General features: G+C 38.1%; 1 protein-coding gene across 3 annotated transcripts in view; it reads left to right on the forward strand.

Moving 5' to 3' along the window:
* The window catches only part of Zpbp (zona pellucida binding protein), a 155,874-nt gene that overhangs the window by 90,237 nt on the left and 48,484 nt on the right, over positions 1-17,153 (forward strand). For 2 of the 3 annotated variants that reach the window (XM_021177972.3, XM_021177973.3), the window contains exon 7: positions 7,514-7,691. In XM_021177972.3, coding sequence (XP_021033631.1) covers positions 7,514-7,691 — 178 coding nt within the window. The remainder of the gene's footprint in view (positions 1-7,513; positions 7,692-17,153) is intronic. The other variant, XM_085829110.1, reaches the window with a different exon arrangement.

The raw sequence follows: 17,153 nt of genomic DNA on the forward strand, positions 1-17,153 counted from the left end.
ATCACAATTGTTCTTTAGTATAGCTTCATGTCAGGCATGGTGATTCCACCAGAGGTTCTTTTATCCTTGAGAAGAGTTTTTGCTATCCTAGGCTTTTTGTTATTCCAGATGAATTTGCAGATTGCCCTTTCTAGTTCGTTGAAGAATTGAGTTGGAATTTTGATGGGGATTGCATTGAATCTGTAGATTGCTTTTGGCAAGATAGCCATTTTTACTATATTGATCCTGGCAATCCATGAGCATGGGAGATCTTTTCATCTTCTGAGATCTTTAATTTCTTTCTTCAGAGACTTGAAGTTCTTATACAGATCTTTGACTTCCTTAGTTAGAGTCACACCAAGGTGTTTTATATCATTTGTGACTATTGAGAAGGGTGTTGTTCCCCCAATTTCTTTCTCAGCCCATTTATCCTTTGTGTACAGAAAGGCCATTGACTTGTTTGAGTTAATTTTATATCCATCTACTTCATTTAAGCTGTATCAGGCTTAGGAGTTCTCTGGTGGAATTTTTAGGGCCACTTATATATACTATCATATTATCTGCAAAAAGTGATATTTTGAATTCTTCCTTTCCAATTTGTATTCCCTTGATATCCTTTTGTTGTCAAATTGCTCTGGCTAGGACTTCAAGTACAAAGTTGAGTAGGTAGGGAGAAAGTGGGCAGCCTTGTCTAGTTCCTGATTTTAGTGGGATTGCTTCCCACTTCTCACCATTTCCTTTGATGTTGGCTACTGGTTTGCTGTAGATTGCTTTTACCATGTTTAGGTTTGGGCCTTGAATTCCTGATCTTTCCAAGACTTTTATCATGAATCGGTGTTGGATTTTGTCAAATGCTTTCTCCACATCTAAGGAGATGATCATGTGTTTTTTGTCTTTGAGTTTGTTTATATAGTGGATTATGGTGATGGATTTCCATATATTGAACCATCCCTGCATCCCTGGGATGAAACCTACTTGGTCAGGATGGATTGTTTTGATGTGTTCTTGGATTTAGTTACCAAGAACTTTATTGAATATTTTTGCATCGATATTCATAAGGGAAATTAGTCCGAAGTTCTCTATCTTTGTTGGGTCTTTTTGTGGTTTAGGTATGAGAGTAATTGTGGCTTCATAGAATGTGTTGGGTAGAGTACCTTCTGTTTCTATTTTGTGGAATAGTTTGTGAAGAACTGGGATTAGATCTTCTTTAAAGGTATGATAGAACTCTGCACTAAACCCCTGGTACTGGGCTTTTTTTTGGTTGGGAGATTATTAATGACTGCTTCTATTTCTTTAGGGAATATAGGACTGTTTAGATCATTAACCTGATCTTAATTTAACTTTGGTATCTTGTATCTTGTATCTGTCTAGAAACTTGTCCATTTCATCCAGGTTCTCCAGTTTTGCTGAGTATAGCCTTTTGTAGAAGGATCTGTTGGTATTTTGGATTACTTCAGGATCTATTGTTATGTCTCCCTTTTCATTTCTGATTTTGTTAATTAGGATGCTTTTCCTGTGCCCTCTAGTGAGTCTGGCTAAGGGATTATCTATCTTGTTGATTTTCTCAAAGAACCAGCTCCTCCTTTGGTTAAATCTTTGAATAGTTCTTCTTGTTTCCACTTGGTTGATTTGGTTGATTCTTTGAATAGTTCTTCTTGTTTCCACTTGGTTGATTTCCCCCCTGAGTTTGATTATTGCCTGCCGTCCAGTCAACTCCTCTTGGGTGAATTTCCTTCCTTTTGTTCTAGAGCTTTTAGGTGTGTTGTCAAGCTGCTAATGTGTGCTCTCTCTAGTTTCTTTTTGGAGGCACTCAGAGCTATGAGTTTTCCTCTTAGAAATGCTGTCATTGTGTCCCATAAGTTTGGGTATGTTGTGGCTTCATTTTCATTAAACTCCAAAATGTCCTTAATTTTTTTCTTTATTCCTTCCTTGACCAAGGTATCATTGAGAAGAGTGTTGTTCAGTTTTCACGTGAAGGTTGGCTTTGTATTATTTATGTTGTTATTGAAGATCAGCCTTAGTCCTTGGTGATCTGATAGGATGCATGGTACAATTTCAATATTTTTGTATCTGTTGAGGCTTGTTTTGTGACCAATTATGTGGTCAGTTTTGGAGAAGGTACCATGAGGTGCTGAGAAGAATGTATATCCTTTTGTTTTAGTATAAAATGTTCTGTAGATATCTGTTAGATCCATTTTTTTCATACCTTCTGTTAGTTTCACTGTGTCCCTGCTTAGTTCCTGTTTCTATGATCTGTCCATTGGTGAAAGTGGCATGTTATTATTGTTTGAGTTGCAATGTGTGCTTTGAGTTTTACTAAAGTTTCTTTAATGAATGTGGCTGACCTTGTATTTGGAGCATGTATATTCAGAATTGAGAGTTCCTCTTGGAGGATTTTACCTTTGATGAGTATGAAGTGCCCCTCCTTGTCTTTTTTGATGGCTTTGGGTTGGAAGTACACACATATATACATACATATATACATATATGTGTGTGTGTGTATATATATATATATATATATATATATATAAAACGAAATTGCAGTCTACATATGTATATATGTATATATATGTATGCACAGAACACATATATATACATATATATATACACAACATATATATACATATACATATGTATATATATATATATATATATATATATATATATATGCCTTCTGTCAGATGTTTAGTTTGTGAGATTTGTTTCTCCTTTCTGTAGACTGCAATGTTGTCTTACTGATGGTGTCCTTTTCAGTTTCATCAGGTCCCATTGATTAATTGTCATTTCTCATGCTTCAACTGTGTTGGAAATTTCAGGGCTTGCTATAGTAGGATAGCTAGGTGAACAAGGATAGGACATTTTGTCTTGACTGTTATTGAATATGTTCTTATACTGGTTTCTAGGCATTTAGGCTTGGGGAAATTATAGTTTTAGGTGTCAATTTCCAAGTTTTTGATGGATAGTGTTTTATTCTTTTTTTCCCCTTTAGTATTCTGGCCTTTGTGGCCTGGAGTTCTAGCAGCTTGTGTGGGCCTCTGGTCTACCAGTGTTGAACGCCAGCTTCGACAACACAGAGTAAACCAAGGAGGGCCAAATGTAGAGTGAGCAATTAGTCACTCAGCAGAGTTCTGAGGAAATAAAACTCAAATTTCTGGGGTCAGCAAGAAAGGGGTGAAATCACACACACACACACACACACACACACACACACTTATGCACACACTTGGTGGCTGAAGCAAGTTCCAACAAGCTCCAGTCTCTTCACACACACACACACACACACACACACACACATATATATATACAGACAGAGAGACATATTATAGGGATGGAACAAAGTTCCAAGGAGCAGACTTCAATAAATTTATTTTCCCTTAACCCTTTTATAACCCTTAAGACAAAGTTTTCTAAATATGATGAAATTTACCTTATAGCCACAAGTTACATGTTTTCTAAAACAATCACTGCAAAAATATACTCTTCAGAAGCAGATTAAAATCATTACAGAAAAAGAAATTACATATTCTTTTTTATTTTTTTTTTGGAAACTCATACTTAACTAAACATTTCCCATCTATCTTTTTCTTCATACATAATACATGAAATGTGTTCTCCTATTTCTAACCTATGCAGGTCTTGAGGAATGGGCACATTCTATTCTTGATTCTTACTTTAAAAATTGTATCAAATACCCTACCTTCCTAAAATTATTTAAATCCAAGTAACTTTCTAAAACTACTTAAATCAGGAATTCCATAAAATTATTAACTCATCTAAATAGCATTATTTCAAGAATGTTTATTTTGATGTTGATCTGCAGGAATCTTGCCAAACAGAGTGTGTTATCACCCAGGAAGTATCACACCAGGCTATAGATAGTGAGGGTCCCCTGATGTTCAGTCATATCACAACAGGTATATGAGGAATATAGGAATAACATGCATGTGAAGACATATCAGCAGTAAGAAGCAACCCTGGGATGAAGCCTCTGGGGCTCTGCCTCTCCAGGGTGTACCCATTGCAGCAGAGCAAAACAGTGGGCCATCTCCAGTAAGCTCACTTGCCCACTACAGCTCTTCCTGCATTCCTTCTCCAACCAAGTTGGGGGCTGGACTTATAGTAGCAAGTGTCACCTTTGGTCAAGCATGTGGTCTCCACCTGTATTGGGGGTGGGACATGGTGATGAGGAATGGAGGGAGGGTTGAGGATAGTGTGTGGAGTATACTGAAGGAGTGGAAGAAGTCTGTGCATGATCTGCCTGTCTGGAGTTCTGGGGGCTGGTATGGTTTCTGATCCAGCAAAGAGTCTCTTCCAGGCCTACCTTTTCTTCTGGATGGTATGGCCTTCACCCGAACAGTGAATAACTGCCCAATTTAGGGTCAGAGGCATAGAAACAGGGGTAGGTAATAGGGTGGGAAAGGATGCAATGGGTTGGGTTTCAGGAACCAAATGGAGTGTGAAAATTCTGTGGAGAGGTCTTTGTTCTGCATTTTTTCTTGGTGCTGGGGTGTCAGTACACCACTGGGGAGGTGAAAGGTATGGTTGTTGGCTACGTTCCTTCCTGGAAACCACCGAGGTGCTGGGCTGGTGGGATGCCAACATGCTGTTCAGGGAAGATGAAATGCAGCCTAAGATAGGGGCCCCAGCCCATGTTTCTCTAAGTGAGAAATGGTTGGGACTGGGATGGAAGCTGTAGTTATCACCCTTCACCCTCTTAGGCATCCTGAAAGAGCTGAGAACCTCAAGGAGTTGAAAACAGGAGGTAAGGTGGTGGGGGTCTGAGATGGTAATCCAGCTTAGTTCAGGGTGAGTGCCAGGAGTGCGGAGAGGCCTTCTGTGGGAGACTTAGGTGATGCTCTATATGACAAAGGCCTTCCCCACGATGGTCCTTGACAAGAAACAGACCTTGCTTGTCCAGACTATTCATTTATGGTGGAAGAGGATGCATAGGACTTACTCAGGATGAACCAGAATTTAAATATCTTTTTCAGGAAGGGATGCCTGGGAATGGAAGCTTATTGGCTACACATTCCAGGACCATCCAGATACTTCATTAGCAAGGAGAACTCAGTTTCTATGCTACATGACCAGCCATGATGGTCCTCTTAGTGGGGTGTTGTGGTCACATGCTCCAGGATAGGAATCTGGTCAGAAGCTAGTGAATTCCTGCCATTCTCAATTAAGAGTTTGTGGTTCTGAACTTTTGCTACTACCTTACCAGTTTTTCTGTTTGGTGACATGGTTCCACTTACCCAACCGGAAGTGGGAGCCTAGTTTGTTCTTCTGACCAGTGTGACCTTCATCTGATCAGGGACACCCCCTCTTATAGATTGTTAAATAATGTGTTACCTAAAGTATTCAAATGATTGTGTAATATAGTATTTCCTAGCCACTTTGAGGGTCAAACAACCTTTTCACAGGGGTCCTATAAGATCATGGAAAAAAGACAGTTATTTACATTATGATTCATAATAATAGCAAAGTTAATTTTGAAGTAGCAACACAAATAATTTTATGGTTAGGGGTTGGGGGTCTTCATAACATTAGGAAGTGTACTAAAGGGTCACAGCATTAGGAAGTTTGAGAACCACTAGTCTTAGAGCTATATCCTTTATGGTACCCAGTGAAACTAAAACCTTTATATTCTGACTTTGTCTTGTATTTGCTACTTATCCAGTTTTTGACTTTTAAGTTTGGTGAGCTAACCTACAACAAATATTAAGGCCTTTTCAGCTAATTTTATTCACTACTAACAAGTCCAGTGAAAGATATTGCAGTGTTTAAAATAAGTTGTCAGACTTTCCTCTGTCAAAGCAGTTGTTTTGAACGTTGTGTTGAAATGGTTTCTTTTCTAGTCCATAGCTTCTAGCCAATCATTATAAAGCAAGTTGCTTTCATATATATTTATCTGTTCTGTGAAGATATGAGGACTAAATAAGAGATCTGATGTCCATTCAGTCATATTTATCTCAAACTAGAATTTTACTTTTGGGTTAGTTTTTATATTATCATTCTTACATCATTTAAGTTGTTTAAAAAGTTTACATTTACACTTGTAATCCCTACTTAGCACAGAATATTTCCAGTGTACCTTTAGATAAAAACTATTAGGATATATGTACAATCAAAATAAGTATCAGAAATTGTTATTCAGTTGTTTAATGCTATTTTTTAAATGATAAAGTGTTTGTCTATCATTATTAGAGGGGAATGAGAAAAGCGGTATGATTTGTTTCTGTCAGGACACCTTAGGTCTAGATTATTGGGTTTTTCTCTGGTTTTGGCTTTGGTTACTTTTATTCTGCATAGGGTTCTTAGTGATTATAGGTGTCTCCTTACACTTTGAATTGTATCAGCACATTTAAATATTAGCAATTAGATATCAAATTGTATATAATTAACTATTTGAAGTGTATGAGTGTTTTGCCAGCATGTGTGTAAATGTACTCTGTGCTGGGGAGTAGAAAAGCATCTCAGATCCCTGGAACTGTAGTTACAGGAAGCTAGGAGCTGACATTGGGATGCTGTGAATGGAAGCCAAGTCCTCTGTAAGATCAGCAAGCGCTCTTAACTGCTGAGCCAACTCACAAGCCCCCTGTAACTAATTCTTTAAGTACTTCCTTAACCAAAAAAAATTGTTTGACCAAGTAAAACGTAAAAAAAAAAAATCATTGGATTGATCTTTTAAAAATTAGAAAATATTTAATACGTGAAAATGTAAATAATCGAGCAATAGTGAAATAAGATGTTTATGTTGAATATGGTTTATTTTAAAAAGTTTAATAGCCCTCGGGTTTTCATGGAAATAATATACTCTAGAAGGTATTCAAAGTAGTCAGACAAGTTGAGCCTGAAAAGCAGTGCACCCAGTTATCCTTGCTGCTGACTAGACTGGAGGTACATGTTCTTGTTGCAGAAGAAACTAACTGGTTTGCAGTGGGTTTGAGTTCATGAACTTGTTCTGTATTTCATGTAGAGCTGTGACTCCACAGAGGAACACACAGCCTTCTTCTGTTCTTAGCAGCCAAGTCAGAGCCAGTATTGTAGGTATCATAGTGGTTATCTATCAAATGATAACTCACTGTTTTCTAAGTTGAGTTTATAACAACGAGCCAGAACTCACCACAGTTTATCTTGTTCCTAAGCCTGATTTTCTTTCATAAAATAAGGAAGGGGATAGTAGAAGAACACTTCTTGGTGACTTTTTAAATACTTTAGGTATACTTAATTTTATAGATATGTTTAATTTTTAACAGCCTGCTTAATTTTTCTAAGTTGCCTATCTTTAAATTACTCAAAGTCCAAAAGGACTGAAAGTTGTTAAATACAAATTATATCTTTCTATCACATTTAGAGATAGAAGATAATCTGGAAACACTTGAAGTGTTTGCAAGAGGGGTGAACTTTCCTTTTTGCATGTTATGTATATCTTATAAATTGAAGATACAGATTTTGACACTTTTCCTTGCATTGTTTGATCTGAATTATATTAGCTCATAGCTGATTAATATTTCAAATTCTATTCCTAATACAGGCTAAAAATCTCATAGAGAGATTCTTCATTCAGCAAGTAGAAGTCCTGGGCAAGCGTGCAGAGCCACTGCCTGAGATATACTATATTGAGGGAACCCTTCAGATGGTGTGGGTGAACCGCTGCTTTCCAGGGTATGGCATAAATGTCCTGAAGCATCCCAAGTGCCCAGAGTGCTGTGGTATGTAATAAACTACATTTCACTTTTATGTGGATGAAATTCATTTACTTCAATTATGTTTAACTGAATGCCTTCTTTAAAACTGTCATTTAGATTTTGACTTATTTTAAATAACGTATTTGAGAAAGCTATATTCTAAATATGTATAAAGAAAAACTATTGTAATGTTTTAAATAATATATTTTGTTTTATTTTGACAATTTTCAATATATCTGAACTCCCTCTACTTTCCTACTTGTGTCCTTTTTTAAAAAGATGAGGAAACTCTTGTAGTAGGTGTTGTAGTCCTCTGGCTTTTCCAGTCTTTCTGCCCCTTCTTCTATAATGCCCCCTTGGTCTTAAGTATAGAGGTTTTGTTTTTTTTTTTTTGTTGTTTTTTTTTTTTAAAATATCAATTGTGGATGCCCACCTGATTAGTAGTTCTTTGTGTTATGGTCAGTTGTGGCTTTCTACAATTATATCTATTAGCTGCAAAGAGAGGCTTCTTTAATGGAGAGAGAGAGAGAGAGAGAGAGAGAGAGAGAGAGCGCATCATTAACCTGTAGCTGTAAAGGTAAGTGTTTAGAATGCAATTAGAAATTATACTGGTTTAGCAAACTGGCAGTGGTAGGTTCTCCTCCATGTCCTTTGCTGGGAGTATTGTGCTTTCAGCAATAGTGCACTACCTTCTTTTTCCATAAGGTACCTAGGGTGACATCAATAAATTATAATGTTTTAGGGGGTCTCTTGGATTTTCAAGGTAGGTTTACCATGTCTGGTATTAGGGCTATTGTTTGCCTATGGTTTGGGCAGGGAACATTACCACCCCAAGTGCTATAATTTCAATTAAAGCAAATATATCTATATATGCATATAAATGTAGTATTTTATATAATTTAAAATGAACATAAAATGCTTCCTTATAGCATTGACAAATATACTACTGTCATTTGTCACTCCTACTTCCTACTCTGTTGTCCCCTCTGCACTCCCCAACTAAGTGTCCCTGACCAGTTTCTCATTTCCATTTTCATAGCAACTGTTTTCTACTAATCCCATCTCTGATTCTGATGTTTGCATTTGCTCTAGGTTATATACCCAAATGTAAAGATTTGCAGCTAGTATTCACAGATAAATCATGTGGCATTTGTCTTTCTAGGTCTGGGTTACCTTATTCAATATAATGTTTTCTACGTTTATCCATTTACCTGCAAATTTCATGATTTCATTTTTTTTCTTTATAGCCTAGGTAGAATTTTATAGTCTGCAAATACTATATTTTTATTACTTATTCTTTAGTTGGAGGACATTTAGATTATTTCTATTTCCTAGCTATTGTGATTAGAACAGCAATGAATGTGGCTGTGTAGTTATCTATGAATTATGATGTGGAGTTGTTTTGGCATATGCTGAGGAGTGGTATACATTCATTTATATACCTATGCATTAGAATGGCTTGCAGGCTGTGTTTCACCTTGTATAACAATGGTTGTCTACCAACAGACAGTCCAAGAATCCAGTAGTTGTTCAGTCCATGAGACTAAATGTCTAAGCTACTCTTCAGTATATATCAAAATTCCAAAGAAGTAGGTGCTAATGCTAATGAGGGAATGAATTTTCCAGCAAGAGTTAGAGCAAGCGCAAGCAGACAAAGAACAGCACTTATTTCTTCCATGTACTTTATATAGGCTGCCAGCAGAAGCTGTGGCCCAGGTTAAAGGTGGATTTTCCCACCTCAAAAGTTCTGGATTAAAAGTGAGTCTTCCCACTTCAAATGATTTAATTAAGGAGAAAATTCCCTCAAAGGTGTACCCAGGCACTTGGGTGTTAGTTAATTCCAGGTGTAGTCAAGTTGATAATCAAGATTAGCCATCACAAATGAATTCTTGAATTTGTTTTGATTTTTATTTCTACAATTTCTAAGGATAATGAACATTTTTTGAGATATTAGCCATTTTTTATTTCTTTTTTTGAAACTTCAGAGTATAGGCCATATTTTAAAAACTGGGTTGCTTGCTTTCTCAGTGTGTGTTCTGAGTTTCAGTCCTCTATCAGATATATTGCTGGAAAAGATTCTCTGTGCACTTCCTCTACTCAGTTATTTACTGCATTGGACACTGTTTTAGCTTTATGGGTCTCCATCTGTCAATTGTCAGCCTTAATTCTTGAGAAAATGGGGTCCTTTTCAGAAAGTACTTTCCTATTGCCATGTGTTATAGGGTGCTTCTTTTTTCTTGTTGTTTCTGCATTTTGGGTTTTACATTGAGGTCTTGTAGCAGTAGGTGATTAATCTGCTCTAATCTTCCTGGTTGCTGTGCTTTGAGTTTGTTGTTACCTGCTCCAATGCTGTGGATTCCCAAATGAAACACACACACACACACACACAGAGAGAGAGAGAGAGAGAGAGAGAGAGAGAGAGACACACATACAGAGCCTTATGTTTAATATGCCTTAATCAGCTCAATGGCCGAGCCACTCTCAAACTTCCACACATGATTGGTATGCCTCTCTTCCTGCAGCTCTCAAGCCCAGATATTATTTCTTTCTCAGCAGAGGTGATTCTGCCGCTTTTCCTGTTTCCCTTGCCTGTGAATCCTAATGGTCCTGCCTCTGTCTCGCTGCCCAGCCATTGGCCACTGACAACTTCATTAACTAATCAAAGCCAACTGGGGGCAGTAACATGCAGATGTACATATTCCCATGTTATTTTGGGGGAGAAATTAATATAAATAGCATTAGATCCAATCCAGAACAAGCCTATGGTTTATTTGTAGTTTATTTTTATGCAAGGTGATAGATATGGGTGCTATTTAATTCTTTTACAGTAGGCATCTAGTTTTCTTAGCACCGTTTGCTGAAGATAATGTCTTTTCTCTGATATGTAGTTGCAAACATCAAGTGAATGTAATTACAGAACACATATTTGGGTCTTCTGTTTTCTTCCATTGGTTTAAATGTTTTCTGTTGTTGATGTTTCTTTGTTTATACCATGCTATCTTTATTACTATACTGCTATGTAGAACCATTCCTTGAATTTCAGGGATAAAGCCACTTTGATCAGGGTGGATAATCTTTTGATATATTACTGTATTTGGCTTTCAAGTATTGAGGACCCCTGAATCTATGTTGATCCAGAGATGCTTGCCTAATTTTCCTTGTGTTTGTGTTTTTCTAGCAGAGTAATACTAGCTTTGTAGATGCATTTGTGAGAACACCTTCTGTTTCTCTCTTTTTTTGAATAATTTAATAAGTATTGATTGTAGATTGTCTTTGAATATTTGGTAGAATTTTGATGTGTATCTGTCTGGGCCTGGTCTTTTTATCTCTCTTAAGCTCTTATTTGTCAATGTATATGTTTAAATTATTAATCTTCTCTGATCTTTGGTGGTTTGAATGAGTTTAACACTATGTCCTTTTATTTTAGAATTTCTAACTTAATGAATTATAGGTTTTAAAAGTATTTCCTCAAAATATTTTTAATTTGTTTTTTTTTTTTTTTTGGTGTCAGTTGTATTGTTTCCCGTGTTATCTCTCATTGTGTTGATTTGCTTTCTCTCTCTCCTTTGGCTAAAAAGTCTGTTGAATTTGTTCATCTTCTCACAGACCCAGCTCTTAGATTTGTATTTGATCACTTGTACTATTATTTTTAATATTAATTTCTTAATTTTTGTTCTGATTTTTATTATTTCTTGCCATCTACTGTGGGACTGTGAAAGGCAACCTGTTTTCTGATGGAGCTAGGTTTAAACCCCGGAGATCCACCAGGTGTTCCTGCAAGGTATGGAAGGAGTTTGCCATGCTCCCAGATAAGAGGCTCCTGACAGGAAGCCTTAGCTCTCCATAATTCTGTGGCCATCAGTAACATAAGGCAACTCCGCAAGCCCCTCCACAGGTAGAGAGTACTGATCACTAGCCTCAAGACAGATCTCCATTTTAATGAGGCACCTAAAGGCCTGAAGGGCTTACCCAATTAAGCTCCCCTTCCCAGACACTCCTCCCTGCAAAAGGTATCTCACCACAGGCCCGCCCTGAGAAAGGGAGGTAAGGTTTCATTCATCACAACTCTCTTCCAAGACAATAAACACTTTAAAACCAAAAACTGCCTCTTCTCATGAGGACCCACCATGGGGAACAATGGAACCAAGCGAAGCAGCCAGTGCAAGCCAGAGACACTCTCCTTCCCACTGTAATCAGCTGGTCTCTCTCCTCCCCCTCTTCTCACTTTGGCCCCAGGCTAGAGCCTGCCTTTGGGTCTATACTCTGTTCTCAGCTCTTCTGTGACACCCAGCGGTGTCTGCAGTGTCCAAGATCTATAATCTGCTGTACTCAGCCTCCAGGCCGAGGACCCATGAGCCGAACTCCAGCAATCCCGTGGGACCTCAGACTGAGCTTCCCGACCCCCCAGAGCGGGGGTCCTTCAGCTTCTCACAGCCTGATGGCTGCCAGGAGGCAGCTTGGGGTGCACAGTCAAAACTTTCTATGTCCTGCCATTTTAACCATTTTTGCTTGTTTTGTTCTTGTTTTTACAAGTTATTGACTTGTGTTGTAAGGCCTGACATCAGGATTGGGGCAGAATACTGAAAGTACCAAGAGAAAAATCACAAGTCAAATATAAAAGAAAACCTATCTGGGATATCGGAGTGGACATAGATGTGAAGCTGTCAACGGGAACATGTACAACTCACCACTAGTCACGAAATCAAAGACAATGACCATCTTATTAAAAACAATGTGTACAGTCAATGCAGTTCCCATGAAAATTCCAACACAATTCTTACAGACTTTGAATGAGCAATTCTCACCTTTGTATGGAAAAAGTCTGTCTGTCTTTCTTCCTTTCTTTCTTTCTTTCGTCCAAATGATTTGTTTGTTGGTAGGAGTGGTGTATTGAGGTCACTGACTATCACTATGGAATAAATCTGGCAGGATTTCCTTTCTTAAATTATACTTGTGTTTGGGATTTGTACATTTATAAATATATTATTCTCTTGATGGATTGTCCCCCTGATTTTTATTAAATAGCCTTGTTTATATCTCTGGACTAATTTTGGTTTGAAATCTATTTTGTAACTATTAATAACTGTGCCTATGGAGTATAATCTGCTGGGAATACTTTTATCATATAATGTATAGCTTTGATGGTAAAGTGTGTTACTTGGAGGCAGGACAATGATACAGTTTGGGGAGCATGTTGATATAGGGTCGCACTATAGGTAGCACTGTCTGACTTGGAGTTTACTTTGTAGACCATACTGGCTTTGAATCCATATAGATCCACCTTCCTCTGCCCTCTGAGCTCTAGTATTAAAGTCATACATGCCCAGCGATATAGTTTTCTTTCTAATTCATCCTGCTGTTCTGTGTCTTTTCATTTGCAAAATTAGGAAAATTAATATTCATAATATTATAGGATGCTTTCTATTTATTCAAACCATGTTGTTGATTGTGCTTTCTTCTATGCCTTTTTGATTAACTGTTCTGACAATTATTTATCTGATTTTGACTCTTCATTCATAAGTGTTCCCTCCAGTATGCTATGTGGAGTTATCTTAGTGCTTGTGAATTACATTAGTCCATTTGTAGGATGGAAAAATTCTATTTTTCTGGAATAATAGTCTGGGTTGACCATTGTGATCTTTCGAATAGTTGAATATATCTTTCCTTTTTCTTGATTCTTTAAATGTTTCTGTTTTTCCTGAATGTATGTATATATGTATATCATATACTTGTGTAGTGCCTAAAGAGTATTGAAAGGGCATTAGATACCTTGGAAGTGGACTTACAGACTATCCTGGTTAGGATTTTACTGCTGTGAACAGACACCATGACTAAGGCAACTTTTATAAAAGGACAAAATTTATTTGGCTTGCAGTTTCAGAGGTTTAGTCCGTTATCATCAAGATGGGAGCATGCCAGCATCCAGGCTGACATGAGGCTGGAGTAGCTGAGAATTCTATATATTCATTCAAAGTTAGACAGGAGAAGACTGGCCTCCAGGCAGCTAAGACCACAGTCTAAAAGCCCATGCCACAATAGGCCACATCTACTCAAACAAGGTCATACCTCCATATAGTGCCACCCCCTGGGCTAAATTCAAACCACCACACAGACAGTCATGTGTTATCAAGTATGTGCTGGGAACTAAACCTGGGTTCCCTGCAATATCAGAAAGTTCTCTTAAAACCTATCTTTCAAGCCCCAGGACTGATGATTCTTGAAGGTGACATAATTATCTTGGTTTATTTTTGGTATTGTTTCAACAAAGGCACCTAGGCATGTGGAGTTGGTTTGTTGCTAGTATCTTTTTTATGTGGTCTTGGCATATGCCCCAGAAGGCTTACAAACCTATCCACCCTCTAATGTGGGTTGTAATGCTATTGAGTAGGAGGCCAAGTTTTGTTGAGTCCTGTGGGGGAGAGGAACTTGGTAATTAGGGCTTCATTTACTCTTCTTGCCACAGTAATCTGATGGTCAGGAGAGTGCAGCTGGCAAGTCTGGGAAGGGATGTCTATAGGTAAAGAGTTGAAGAGATTCAGGAAGAAGGTACTTAATAACCTTCAATTAGAAAATGAAGCATCCTGGGATGGAGGGTATGGACAGACCTTTGTTAAGTTACCATGGTGAGAGACCAAGAAAAACAAAAGCAGAATTGCTTATGAGGCTTTTTCAGTAGCTGAGTACAGAATACTAGCTACCTCAAGAAGCCCCATGAAAGCCCTAGGTCCTCCTCATCTCAGCCTCACTGTCTCAGGATACCCCAGTCTCTACCTGCTGCTATCCCATGACCATTAAGCTGCTCTTCTCAGGACTGCATTCATTGTGTCCTGTAGAATTTGGTAAACTTGTATTTTTACTTTTATTTCAAGTATTTTTCCTTTTTTGATTCCTTTAGAGAACTATTCATTATTCAATAGGGTGTTTTTTTTTTTATCTCCACATGTTTATGAACTTCCTGTAGTTTCTTTTGCTGTTGATACCAAGTTTTATTTCTTCACAGTCAATGTTACTTCAGTTTTCATATATTTGTTGAAACTTGTTTTATGTGCTAGTATGTGACTTGTGTCATGTGCTAAATTGAGAAAGTTGAATAGGCTGCTGGGAGAATGTATATTCTCTAGTATTTGGGTAGACTATTTCATAGATGTTTTTTCAGTCCATTTGATCATTATGTCATAATCCCGTTGGTTTCATTTTTATCCAGATGACTTGTTGGTAAGAGTGAAGTATTGAGGTCACTAGTACTGTTAGTGTTTAGGGTAATCTGTGACTTTCTGAGTATTTGATTTATGAAAGGATTTATACCTGCATTTGATATTAGTGTTTGAAATTGTTTTATTTTTTATTTCCTTGATGGATTGTTTTGAGTCTGAAGTGAATTATTTATTGCTCAGGATATTTTTGAACTCTCTTTTGTCAGATATTAGAATAGATAGAACTATTTTTTTTCCTAGCTAAATTTCCTTGTGGTAGTTTCTATCATCTGTCTTTGAGGTGATGTCTTATCTTTACTGGCGAGGTGTTCCCTGAAGGCAGTAAAAAGATGCATCCTATTCTCTAATATATTTAGCTAGTCTGTGTCTTTTTATTGGGGGAATTTAGACAATATTCAGAGTTACTCTGTCCTGTCAGATTGTTGATTTTCTGGCTTGTTCTTAGCCCTCTTTTGACTGTTCTAGTATTGTTATTTTACCCTTTAGTGGTGAGCTTATGTTTCTGTGTGAAGTATTACTACAATATCTTTTTATAAACCCGCATTAGTTCTTAAACATTCCTTGTCTCCTTTTGTCATGAATGTATTTTATCTCCCTTGTAATGCTGATTCATGACTTTCCTGTGTAAAGTAGTCTGTATTAGCATTTGTGCTCTCTTTAGAACTTTGAATACATCTTTTCAAGCTTTTCTTCCTTTAGAAGCCTTTACGAAATTATTGGACCTTATTCTGACTTCCCTGCCTTTATATATAAATTGTCCCTTTTCCAGATTTCATTATCCTTTCTTTATTCTATATTTTAACTACATGTCCTAATTAGGATTTTCATCAATTTGACATAAGCTAGAATCATCTGAAAACAGGAACTCCAATTTAAAAAATGTCCTTCTAAGATTGGCCTGTAGGCAAATGTATGGACAATTTTCTTTACTAGTGATGTAGAAGGCCCATTCACTGTGGGTGGTGCCACTCCTGTGCAAGTGGTGCTGGGAGATTTTTAAAAAGCCAGCTGAGAAAGTCATGGAGAACAAACCAGTAAGCAGCTTTCCCTTCATGCCCTCTGTGCCAGTTCCTGCCTCTGAGTTCCTTTCTTAAGTTTTTGCCCTGGCTTCCCTCAGTGATGGAGTGTGACCTGAAATTTGCAAGCTGAAATAAACCCTTTTTCTCCAAGTTGCTTTTGATCATGGTGTTTATCACAGGAATATATACTGTAAGTAAGACACTATAATATGATATTGGCAGTTTGTATTCTGGTCCTGTGTATTGGGTGTTCTCTCTAGCTCTTGTAACTGTATCTTTCTCTAGATGTGGGAATTTTCTTCTTTTCTTTTTTGGAAACTATTCTCTAATCCTTTTTTTTTAAAAAAAAGATATTTTCTTTATTTACATTACAAGTGTTATCACATTTCCTGGTTTCCCCTCTGAAAAGCCCCTATACCCTCCGCCTTGCCCTGCTCACCAGCCCACCAACTCCCACTTCCCTGTCCTGGCATTCCCCTACACTATGGCATCAAGCCTTCACAGGACTAAGGGCCTCTACTCTGACAAGGCCATTCTCTGTGACATATGCGGCTGGAGTCATGGGTCACTCCATGTATACTCATTGGTTGGTGGTTTAGTCCCTGGGAGCTCTGGGGGTACTGGTTGTTTCATATTGGTTTTCCTCCTGTGGGGCTGCAAACTCTTCAGCTCTTTGAGTCCTTTCCCTAGCTCCTCCATTGGGGACCCTGTGATCAGTCCAATGGATGGCTGTGAGCATCCACCTCTGTATTTGTCAGGCACTGGCAAATAGGAGACAGCTATATCAGGCTCCTGTCAGCAAGCACTTTTTATCATCTGAGATAGTGTCTGGGTTTGGTGACTGTATATGGGATGGATCCCCTGGTAGGGCAGTCTCTGGATGGCCTTTCATTCAGTCTCTGCTCCACACTTTGTCTCTAACTATCTCTGAGCAGAGATAGTTCATGGTTTTAGAGCTTTATTGTAGAAAAGGAGAGGGGGGCTAAGAGAGGGGAGTAAGGGGAGTAGAGAAGCAGATGGTGGCCATGGCCATGTGGAGAGAGGGAAGAAGGGAGGGGCAGAGAGGGCAGAGGGAGGGGAAGGGAGGGAACAAGAGGGCTAGAGACAAATCAAGAGAAACAAGAGAGACAAGAGAAGCAAGAGAGAGGGGAAGGAGCCAAGCAGCCCCTTTTATGGTGGGCTGGGCTACCTTGCTGCTGTCAGGTAACTGTGGGGCAGGGCATATCTAGCTCCAGCCAGGTAGCTGTGGGGGT

This window comes from Mus caroli, unplaced genomic scaffold (assembly GCF_978045245.1).
Source record: "Mus caroli unplaced genomic scaffold, Mus_caroli_1 scaffold_13, whole genome shotgun sequence".
NCBI lineage: Eukaryota > Metazoa > Chordata > Mammalia > Rodentia > Muridae > Mus > Mus caroli.